Source organism: Ambystoma mexicanum, chromosome 12 (genome assembly GCF_040938575.1).
Source record: "Ambystoma mexicanum isolate Mex_15411 chromosome 12, UKY_AmexF1_1, whole genome shotgun sequence".
NCBI lineage: Eukaryota > Metazoa > Chordata > Amphibia > Caudata > Ambystomatidae > Ambystoma > Ambystoma mexicanum.
The window spans coordinates 162,741,624-162,753,908 of NC_090936.1; the positions used below are offsets into that span (position 1 = coordinate 162,741,624).

A 12,285-nucleotide genomic window follows, 5' to 3' on the forward strand; every position below is an offset into this window, starting at 1 on the left:
GGACCCGTGTCGGATTCGTCTACGCCCCTCAAGGGTGAAGATTTCGTCGAGCCACGCTTTTGGAGGACTCCAGAAGTTTCTCAGGCCCATCTCGGACATGGCCCAGGAGAAGGGAAGCTCGACGCCCGGAAAGCTGTTCAGGGTCTGCCCTGGATGCCAGCTTCAGAATGTCTTTGAGGACGAACACTCCATTTGTCTTTACGGCCTACATGAGGACAAGACGCACGTGGAGGATGACTGTGCGTTTTGCGGCAATATGTCGGAGCGGACCATGAAGGACCGCCATCAACGTCTCGCCAACTGGCTGGAAGGGAAGAGCCCGTCAGGCGAGAAGAAGGAGTCCGAGCGGTCTAAGACCTTTGAGGACGCCCCGGCGACAGGGGTCCAACAGAAGGCCAAGCACCGTGAGTCCGCTGGCACCGGGAGTGCCGAACGGTCGGGCTCTACAGGCGCCAGGCAGGGCGCATCCTCCCCGGCGCCATCAACCACGAGCCAACGCTCTGGCTCGGGTAAGAGGAGGGCCGAGCTCCCGGCGAAGCTCCTGGAGAGACCCCGGTCAAGCTCGAAGGCCCCAACGGAGGGGGGAGCGAGGCGGTGACCCTCCCCCCAGGAGAAGGCGGTGAGTGCACCTAAGGTGGTGAAAGCCTTAATCCATCCGGCCAAGGCCTCTATCGAGACAGTCGCGGCGGCCCTGGCTCAGCCTGTGGAGGCTACACCAGTGGTGGCGACCTCGGGGTTCAGAGTGTCCCTGCCACCGCGGAAGGAGTCCTCTTTCATGCCCATCGACAGGAACCCCGTGAAACCTCCGGAGAAGAAAAAAGGGAGCAGGAGGTCGTCGTGGATTCGGCCTAACCTCTGAGGAAGAGCTGATCGAAGTCTTAAGCCACAGCGTTGGCGTGGAAGAAGACCAGCCCGTCGGGAGGGACCCCGACGTAGGAGACGACGAGAACGTCGAGGGTGCCGACGGGGCTCCTGACCACCCGTCGGACTCCCCTCAACCAGTGCCGCAAGACAACTCGGCGGCCATTTTGTTGGCTATACAGTCCTTATGCTCGGAGATAAGGACGAGACTGCCGTTACCACCAGCGGAGGAACCGCTCCCGACGGGGGACCCGGAGCCAGGCCCTTCTAGGAGCCCTCCCCCTAAGAGAAGGATTCATCCTCCACCTCCTTTTCAGCCATCGCGCCCTGTTCAGCCCTCCTCCCCGTCCACGACACGTGGGGATGATACGGGGACTGACACGGCCGTGACGGGTACAGACGACGAGGTTTACGACGATGATCTCCCGTCGTCACCTCCCACCCGGGCTTCCCCGCCCGACGAGATTGGATCGTTTCACTCCATGATCGACAGGGCATCCGAGCTTTTCCAGCTCTGCCCGGAAGAGAAGAAGGAAGGTTTCCTTTATCAATGGCGTGAGGCCAAGAGGAAGACGGTCCTCTCTGTACCTCTACTGGACGATATTTGGGATGAGGGCCTCGCCCTCCTCAAGAACCCATCCACGACGCCGGCTAGAAGGGATCGGTACGAGAAGAAGTACCGGGTCCCGGACGCGGCCCCCTTGTGCCTTCGGGCACAGCCGACCCCAGACTCGGTCGTCTCCACGGCAGCCAGGAAGGAAGCGGGGGGGGGGCGTGGCCTCTACGTCGACCTCCCCGCTGGACGGCGAGGGAAAGAAATTAGACACGATGGGACGCAGAGTCATCTCGTCTGCAGCGACGACGATTAAGGCGGCCAACGCCTTGGCTATCGTAGCCCGCTACGACAGGGAGTTGTGGTACAAACTGGCCCCCCTGCTGGACTTCCTACCAGACGACAAGAGGGCGGAAGCCCTAGAGATCTTGCAGGAAGGAGAGGTGGCGTCGGACCACGCCATTACGATTGCGACGGACATCGCCGCCACTGGATTTCGCCAGTTGGGCAACGGCGTGTGCCTTAGGCGGCGTGGATGGCTCAAGGCTACTGACTTCCGTCAGGACGTGCAGACCAGAGTCTTGGACATGCCGTTCGACGGAAACAACCTGTTTGGGAAAACAGTGGACGATTCCCTACAATCCATCAAGACAGACACGGAGACGGCCCGTGCTCTTGGTGTTCTCCAGCAACGACGGCTGCCCTTTCGGAGCAGCGGAGGCAAACAGGGTGCCTCCAAAGGTTCCAGCGGCGGATCTTTCACCTACCGTCAAGCGGCCCGTTCGTCGTCACAGGAAGCTTACAGGGGATGAGGCAAGTCAGGCGGACCCCGCCGTCGTCGCCAAGGAGGACAAGGCGGCAAAGCCTTGTCGAAGCGGGACTGAACCGGCCGTGGGGTCGGGCCCCCACCGAAGCACCCCGGTGGGAGGCCGGCTGGCGAGCTTCGTCAGCGTGTGGGAGTCCATCTCCACCGACTGTTGGGTGCTGGACGCCCTAGCTCAGGGTCACGCGCTTGAGTTTCTAAAGAGGTGCCCGCGCGTCCCCCCTGTGGCCAGGAAAGAACATTACATCCCTCAACGTTTCTTGGAGATAAAGGCGATGCTCAAGAAGGGCGCCATAGAGCTCATCCCAAAGTGGCTTCGGGGCTCCGGAGTTTACTCAAGATACTTCCTCGTGAAGAAGAAGACGGGAGGATGGCGTCCCATCCTGGACCTACGACGACTGAACAAATTCATCAAGGCACAGAAGTTCCAGATGGTCACCCTCCAACACGTCCTGGGTCAGCTGGAGGAGGGCGATTTCCTGTCGTTGGATTTGGAGGATGCCTACTTCCATATTCCCATCCTAAAGGGACACCGAAAGTTTCTCAGGTTCGTGGTCCAAGGGCGTCACTACCAGTTCAGAGCCCTTCCCTTCAGATTGAGGTCGGCACCCAGGGTGTAAAAGTGCCTTGCACCGGTGGCGGCGCAGCTGCGCCGTGAGGGGATCCACGTCTACCCCTAACTGGACGACTGGCTCATCCGAGCGAAGACGAAGGAGCTCGCCGTGGAGCACACGGCAAGGACCGTCCAACTACTCACGGACCTGGGATTATCCATAAACTACGCCAAGTCCCACCTGGTGCCCGTGCAAGACGCACTGTTTCTGGGAGCGAAGCTCGACACAGTGTCGCTTCTGGCCTCTCCGTCGGAGGAAAGGACGAGGGCCATCTTGGGCAAGGTGCAGCGGATGCTGGTCGCGGACGCGGCCAGGGTGAGGTCCATCAAGTCCCTCCTCGGAATGATGTCTTCTTGCATTTACCTCATCCGCCTGTGCAGGCTCCGGATGCGCCCATTGCAGGAGTTCCTGGACGCGCGCTGGATCCAGACGACGGGCAGCTTCGAGGAGCGGATCACACTTGACTAGAGTTTCTGACAAGCGATCCAGTGGTGGGGCACCCGCGCGCATCTGACGGCGGGCATGTACTTCCAGACCCCCGGCCACCAGGAGACAGTGACCACGGATGCCTCCCTGGAAGGGTGGGGAGCGCACACCGAAAATCTGCACGCGAGAGGCCTTTGGCTTCCGACGGAGAAGTCCCTCCATATCAACGTCCTGGAGCTCCGTGCAGTGTTTTGGGCCCTCAGGTCCTTTCGTCCCTCAAGGGCAAGGTGGTGAAGATCTTCACCGACAACACCACCACCATGTTCTACATCAGGAAGCAGGGCGGAACCAGGTCCCCAGCCCTGTCCAAGGAGGCGCAGGATCTGTGGCATTGGGCCGTCGCCCAAGGGATGTTTCTGGTGCCGTTTCATCTGGCAGGGATAAAAAACACCATTGCCGACTCGCTCAGCAGAGAGCTGCGCTCGTGCCACGAGTGGGAAACTACGACAGGATCTAGTGGGCCGCCTCTTCTGACGGTGGGGCACACCCCAGATCAATCTGTTCGCGACGGCGACAAACTCCAAGTGCCGGAGGGTCGCCAGCAGGTTTCCCCAGCCGAGGAGCATGGGCGATGCTTTCTCGTTCCCCTGGGAGGGCCTGTTTCTATACGTGTTCCCTCCATTGCCATTGCTGATCCGGCTCATTAACCAGCTCAAGAGGTCACGGTGCAGGATGATCCTTGTCGCACCTGCGTGGCCGAGGCAGATATGGTTCCCGGACCTTCTGGACTTGTCAGCGTCCCCGTCAATCAAGCTGCCAGTGGACTCGGATCTTCTCTCCAGGGAAGGAGGCGCCATCCTCCATCATGACCCGAAGTCGCTGAACTTGCAGGCCTGGCTCCTGCAGCGTTAGAGTTTGGAGGATACGACATACCGGCCGACTGCAGAGGGGTTCTTGCAAAGGCCAGGGCGTCCTCAACTCTTAAATGCTATGGACACAAATGGAAGAGGTTCTGTGTCTGGTGCCACGCACAGAAGATTAACCCTCTACGGATTACGGCTCCCCAGGTACTGCCGTACCTTCTGACGCTGGCCAAGGCTGGACTGGCGCACGCGTCCAAGATTCATCTTGCTGCGATCTTCCGATACACCAGAACCACGGGACGGACGTCTTTGTGGTCTCATCGTCTGGTGAAAGAATTCATGAAGGGACTGTTCAGATCGTTCCCGCCGGTGAAGGCTCCGGCCCCGGCGTGGGAACTCAACGTGGTGCTGACCAAGCTCATGGGACCTCCGTTCGAGCCTTTGCACTCGGCTCCGTTGAAGTTCTTGTCGTGGAAAACAGCGTTTCTTGTGGCCATCACCTCCGCACGAAGAGTGGGAGAGATCCAGGCCCTTTCCTGCAAGCCCCCGTACTTGACTTTTCACGACACGAGGGTAGTGCTCAGGAGGCACCCCTCCTTCATGCCCAAGGTGCCGTCGGAATTCCACCTCAACGAACCCTTGGTGTTGCATGTTTTCTTCCCGTCGCCTTCGTCGCCGGCCGAAAGGACTTTGCACTCACTGGATGTGGCTAGAGCGCTGAAGTTTTACGTGGACTGCACGAAGTGTTTTCAGAAGACGTCACAACTTTTTGTGAACTTTGGACCTGTCAATCAGGGGAAGGCTCTCTCAAAGGCTTCCATTTCCAGATGGCTCTCCGGCTGTATCATGTACTGTCATCGGTTGGCAAACCGACTGCTGCCTGGCCGTCCGAGAGCCCATTCCACCAGAGCGATCGCAGCTACCACGGCGTTCCTATCTGGTGTGCCCTTGCTGGACATCTGCAGGGCTGCAACGTGGAGGTCGACGCACACCTTCACGAAATTCTACTGCGTCGACCGGGAATCCAGGGAGGAGTCCAGGGTCGGCCAAGCAGTGCTGTGCAATCTGTTCGCCTAAGGTGAGCCTGGTGAGGAGGTAAGAATTGCTTAATGTTGAGTTTGATGTAATACTTAATGTTGAGCCTTTGCCAACTTCCGTGGTTGTGCATGTGTGTACTGCTATGTATTCTTTATTCATGAGCATGTGAATCCATGCCAGACCCCATGCTGGAGAAGGAACAAGTTACTTACCTGTAACTGTTGTTCTCCAGCGTGGGTCTGGCATGGATTCACATGCGAACCCTCCCGCCTACCCCTCTGCGGCTCTTCACTTGGTCATACTGCCACTTCACGTGCTACCATATCTGAAGATGGCTGCCAGAGGCGGGGCTTAGGTAGAGGGCAGTCATTGGCTGTGGTCAGTATGACGCAGAGATCAGTGATTGGTTACTACTACGAAAGACAGATCAGAAACAAAACTGATACTGATTTTTTCTTTACCGAGGATTCCCAGCCTGACGGGAAATATTCATGAGCATGTGAATCCATGCCAGACCCACGCTGGTGAACAACAGTTACAGGTAATTAACTTGTTCCTTGCGGTTGATTTGGTCGAAACAGGATTTAAACAGATGGGCAACTGGGTGGTGCTACATACACTAAGGGGATGGCAGCGTTGCACGGAATTCAGATAACCAGTAAAGTAGTCATCCTCTTTTCTACACATTGGTCTGAGAGTCCCGGGCTCGAGATGCAGCGGTACCGGGGTCACCATGCCCTACCTAGGCGAGTCACATTGATGGTCTCCCCCCTGCCCCTATTATGGGGAAAAATTGTGCTATTGGAGGGGGTTGGTTCCTGATTACCAGAGGGGACTACAGCTACCAGAATTCCCTGAGTCCTAAATTGAGACCAATTAGTAACACCTGAAAAGACTACCTCCCTGAAGATTGTATGAGACCCGAAAGCACTTGAAGGAGAAGAGCAACTGAACTGCAGCAGATGGGATTTAACCCCGTTATTACTTGCATCAGGTATACAAAACTGGGAACTAGAGTGCGTGCTTCACCCCCTCTTTTTTTCTACACAAGAAATTATTCATGTTAGGGAAGTGTATTGCAGCCTCTGTTGCATACCTTACTAGGACAGCAAACCACATCACCTTGTTTGCCACCCTACAGCAGCACCCAGTGAGGTTTCACAACATCTGGACGCAGTTCCTGAACTGGCATGATCCCACCTTTTTTATAAAGATCGCCAAAGAGGGGAAACAAGTCTTGCAAAACATCCTGAAGAATGTCTGGGACTCTGCAGACACCTCAGGAAGTGTCATTGCAGAGGGAACCCTATTTAAAAGACATTCCTGGCTTAGAAACTTGGGATATAAGACAGAGTCACAAGTGGCCCTAATGAATATGCCCATTGTGGTGGATCTCTATGGCAAAGCTGTCAACGACCAGCTGGAGACAGGAAAGGAGGAGCACAAGACCATCAAGACCCTTAGTCAGATTTCCAGCAAACCCTTTGTTCCAAGGGAAGCGTTCAACACACACTCAAATTCTGTGGCGCAAGTCTGAGGAAAACGGGGCAAAGCCGTAGCAAGCACGTCTGGCGCATCCTTCTATAGTCCACACACTCAGATGTCCTATCGGTACCAGCAGCGTGGGTTTTGCCACGGGAAAGGGTGAGGCAGGGTGCAGTCTCTAAAGGAGCAGCTGCCCCAGCCGCCAAATTATGTGCCCATCCACGTTCCCTCAATGGGAGGGAATGTCAGACCACTGGGTCTTAGATACAGTGGCCAGGCGATACTTGATGGAGTTCCTCGAAACACCTCGCCACTATCGACCTTGTGTAGGATGCATGTCCTCCAAACATCTCAACATTCTCAAGGAGATCGAAATCCTGTTACAGAAAGAAGCCATCAAGCTGGTGCCCTTCATTGACCAAGATAAAGGTATTTATTCAATGTACTTTCTTGTTCCAAAGAAAGATCTAACAATGCACCCAGCGCTGGACCTGCGCTCTACAAACACGTTTGTCAAACCACAAATATTCAGGATGACGATGTTGCAGCAAGTCATCGCACTGTTAAATAAGGGGGATTACATGGCGACTTTAGACATGAAATATGCATTCTTTCATATTTCTATGTTGCTAGCGCACAAAAACGATGACTACCAATTAAGTGCTAGCCTTCAGCATTGCATCAGCCCCCAGGGTATTCACAAAAGTCCTTGCAGTGGTTTCAGCCTCCTTGCGAAGGCAGTTTATTCCAGTGTACCCTTACTTGGACGACTGGCTAAATACTGAGGACTCTTCCCCAGAGGTGCCTTCAAAACATGCAGCAATCTATCTGCTGTTTCAATGACCTTCTCCATAAACTAAGACGTCCAGTCTAGTGCCCAGCCAAGTAAAGCAATTTCTGGGGGCATTAATCAAAACAGACATCGGTCTAGTATACCTCTCCAAAAGAGAGGGTCCAAAACATGCTGTTTCAAATCCCCAAATACATAGTCCGTCGTCGGGTAACAGTGTGAAAGGGCATGCACCTTCTGGGAATGATGGCTTACTGCATTTACCTTGTGCCGCACACCCGGTCATGTGTCCAATGCAAGAGTGGCTAACGAAACAATGGTCACAAGCGAACTGTGGGATGACCTAGTGGTGGTTTTGCATCCTCTGGTTCTGTCTCTGCCGTGGTGGACAAAGGAAAACCTTTTAAAGGGCAAGCCATTCAACACCTCAGCAATCGAATCAAATCCACTTTCACTACAGACGAATTGCTAACAGGGTGGGAAGCTTGTTTTTTCCATCAGACTGCACACAGGTTGTGGACACAAGCATTATCCAAAAAACATATCAACCTTTTTAGAACTGCTCGCAATCTTCAAAGCTCTGCAAGCATTCGAACAGCTAGTAGAGAAACAGTACTCGTATTAACCATCAGCACCACAGCCATGTTCTACATAAACAAGCGGGGGAACACGCTCTCCAGGGCTGTCCAAACTAGCCCAGAAGATTTGGCTGATGGCACTAAAACACATTTTTCTCCTAGCAGAACATATTCCAGGGGAGAACACAATCCTCTAGCAGACGTACTAAGCAGAAGTGCACAACAAGTGACAGTTGAATACCAACGTCGTACACAACGTCTTCACAAACTGGGGGTTCCCACACACAGCTTTCTTTGCTGCACAAGAGAGCGCACAATGTCACGACTATGCATCAAGAGTTCCCTCAGACAAAATCCGTTTGGAACCGTCTGCTAATGAACTGGTCGGGGAGATTTGCGTATGCTTTCCTCCAACTCTGCTTCTCAACAGGATAAGTCTACAAGCTACACCAGGAGCCAAGTAATCTTAATCCCGATAGTTCCTATGTGGGTGTAACAAACATGGTTTTCACACCTACTGAAAATGTCTTTGTCCTCCAATGAAACTGCCATGCCCATACACCATGTTGTCACGGAACCGAGTGACAGCACTCCACCCATGCCCTCAGATGCTGAACTTTGCAGCTTTGCTTCTGAGGTCAGAGTGTAGTCATTTAAACCTAAACCAAAGCTGTGTGGACATTTTAAAGGAAGCACGCAAACCTAATACAAGACACTGGCATTTTAATAAATTGAAACGCTTCATAACATCAACCCAATTGACTGTTCACATTCAAATATAGCACACTAGTTACTATATCTCTTATACTCAGGATTAGTCTTTAATTTGCTACGAGTGCACCTAGCGGTTGACTCGGCCTACACCACATCATAAAATACTTTCCTGGTGCAATGTGCCTGTGGTGAAATCAATCATGGAGGGCGTTAAAAAAAGTATACCCACCAGTTTCACATCCATCTACCGACTGGGACTTGAATGCTGTGCTTACAAAGCTCATGGGGGGCCCCCTTCGAGCCAATGCACGCTGCCAGTCTTAAACATCCAACATATAAAATTGCTTTCCGTGTCGCTATCACATCAATAAGGAGAATGTGAATTACAATCCCTTTCAGTGCAAGATCCTGTTGTCTTTAGTCACAAAGACAAGGTGGTACTATGCACACATCCAGGCTTTTATCCAAAATTCATCTCAAAGTTCCATGTAAATCAATCCATAGAACGTCCATTTTTTTTCAAGAACGCAAAGTATGCAGCAGAGAAAATTCTACATACCTTAGATGCCGGAAGGGCTGTCATGTATTACCTTCAAAAGACTAAACCGCTCAGAAAAACAGACCATTTGCTTGTATCTCTAGCCACAGGGAGAGAGGGTTATCGCATCTCTGAATCCGTTATCTCAAAATGGATTGTCTGATGCATTCAAGTGTTATCCTCTTGCCAAGAAAACATTGCTCTTCAAGTCCAGAGCACACTCGACTCGGTGCACAGGGGATTCTCTAGCTTTCATTGCAAATGTCCCCTTGGATGCTGTTTGCAAAGCTCGCACTTGGAGTTCTGGTCATACTTTCACACAGCAGTACTGTTTAGATACACATTTGAAAAGTGACACATGTGGGTCAGGCAGTGTTGAGACATCTTTTTGCTTCTCTACCTTCAAACAATCCACTGCTTTCCCCAAGTACTGCTCGCTAATCTATGTAAAGCATGTGATTCTAAGCAGAGCCACAAGCCTTTAGAAGGCACACATTACTAAACATAATAGTATTTCTGATGCTTGTATCGGCTTAGATTCACATGCGCACGCCCTTTCTCCCCTCTTTGATTTCAAGCTTCTAGGGCATATAGACGTTTCACACCTCATTACAACATACCTGTTATCCACGCATATACTCCATACTCCCTCATTTCAGAAACAAAACAATTTGAGGGACCTCGACACGTGAGGAATCATAACGGTAGATGTCACACTAGGGATAATATTCTAAACCCGTGCAGTCGGCGTCCCTTTTTTAAACTTCGAAACCATGCACAATACTCTGCATCTACCACTAGATGTCGGCCTATGCAAAGCATGTGAATCTAAGCAGATGCAAGCATCGGAAATAAGTTATGGTAGGTAATGTATGATATATAAACTTGGTGGAACATTCCCTTTACTTTGGACGGTTAACTGAGTTGTTTGGGTCACTACTGGATCACATTCGCACTCCTCCTTGAAACGTAGCTTTCTCTTGACCCACAGTGCCACAAAAGGCAAAGAAGTTATCTCTCAACTGTGCCAGTGTTTCCTTTTTATAATTGTGTTCGCTCTTGGTTTGTTGAAGTGTGAGGGCCGGGTGAGCATTTTAACCTCTGCTCATCCTGGTACTCCTGCAAGACAGATTCCAGTTAGTCACAGTACCCCTGCTTCTTCATCCTTTTCCGCCTCTGTTGCCCTTGCTACCAGGACACTTGAAGCCCTCATTCACATCCACGTCATGTGTGTCTCCCAACAGATACTCATCCTGATGTGCCCCAACAGATCACTGTGCTACCTCATAACTTGCATAGTTCTGCAAAGCTCTGTCCTGTCCATCTTCAATCTGTACATAGAGCTTTAGGTCCTGTTGCCAACACAGATGTTAAGCTGCACCAATATGCAGATGACTCTGCTTTGCCTAATGAAAAGTTGCATCAACATCATCCATCGAATCAACTATCTGTCCATCATCCAAGCCTGGATGAGAAATGCCTGCGCGAAGTGCAACCCGACAGACCAAGTTAATTCTACTAAGAAAAACCAACAACCATGCCAGAGTCGTGTATTGGCTGATGAACATGAAGCTGAAATGATTTACACATTACTCGCCCATTGACAAATCGCTCGGTTTACCGGGAGCTGACACTGCTTGTTCGAAACCATATGCTGCTAATAAGACCCAAGCAGCATGGTACCAGGCTGTGCTCCACCCGCAGTCAAGGCTTTCATCCCAGAAAGTGAAATTTTTCTGTAATGCTGTCTTCGAACAAGTTACCAATGCTGGTTACGCTGGACCATTCATCCCGCAGTTCAGCAAGGACCGGAGGACCCTACTCTTTAAAGAACATCTCCCCAATCGCTCCTCTCAATCCTTTCTTTCCAACCCATTTCTCCTTCCCCGGCATTTCTTACCCATTACTGATACTTCTGCTTCCCCTTCACAGTATCCCTCCCAGCTGCCTCCAAGTGCGCCTGCTCATTATCTTGCAAGCTAGGTTTGCACTTTAGAAATCCTATACATAATTGAAGGTTGATTTTGTTTTATGCAGTGCTGGTTTATCTATAAATACATTGTCGTCTCACTCTTGTCAGTTTTAAAAAACAGTTATTCTCAAACTTCCAGTAGGCAGCATGTGCGCTGGAAAACATACATTACTAAAGTACTTAAACAACATGTCATTCTTTTATTTGATCATATTGGCGGTTTACTAGACCTATTGAGATTTCATTGAATCGGGCTTAATTAGGTTACTGTTGCTTTGTGGAGAAAGCACACAGAGCACTGTCCTTACTACAGCAACTAATGATGCTTCTAATTCCTGCTTTTAAAGAAGTGGAAGGCACAAAAGTAGGTCAAATATTACTTGAACAAAAAATGCTTCTTAAAAGCAGACCACCCAACAAAGGAGACTTGTGATTAAGTACATGTTGTCCTTCTCTCTTTGCAGAACTTTCTGGTCGTATAATAACTGTGTATGTATTACTTGAGCTTACCGTCACAAGTGGTTTACTTCTGATGCGCAAAAGCACTGTTTAAAATAATTTCTGTATTGAGAGTTGTTTTGTTTATCTCTTCTAGGTGACAACCAGCATGTTTGGTGCTTCAAGAAAAAAGTTACTAGAGGGTGTCGAAAGTGACTACCACGATGAAAACATGTACTACAGCCAGTCGTCGATGTTCCCACATCGATCAGAAAAAGATGTGAGCAAACAAATTGCTTTGTTTTCTAACTGGTCAAACTGAAGTAATTTTACTGAAATGCATGTGTGAAACACCATTTCTTCCCTGCATTATATATGGTAATGCTTTAGGGGTCCTGCACGTTTTCCTTGTACAAAACATTTGTAAACGACTCCGATTTTTGTGTTGAGGAGAGGGATCTGACTGGTATGGACTGGTGTGACAGACTAACTAGCCTGACTTTGCCAGTTGAAATACAGAACTCCATTAATTTCTTGAAAAGAGAACAGATTGCGGAGTTCACTTCACAGATGAGCAAAGATGTTTGTGTGT

The 12,285-nt window shown here is 50.9% G+C and overlaps 1 protein-coding gene across 9 annotated transcripts in view; it reads left to right on the forward strand.

Annotated features, from left to right (window-relative positions):
- Positions 1–12,285, forward strand: part of CNOT2 (CCR4-NOT transcription complex subunit 2) — a 1,422,938-nt gene that overhangs the window by 325,804 nt on the left and 1,084,849 nt on the right. For all 9 annotated transcript variants that reach the window (XM_069628237.1, XM_069628243.1, XM_069628241.1 and 6 more), the window contains one exon: positions 11,851–11,973. In XM_069628237.1, the coding sequence (XP_069484338.1) occupies positions 11,851–11,973 (123 nt within the window). The remainder of the gene's footprint in view (positions 1–11,850; positions 11,974–12,285) is intronic.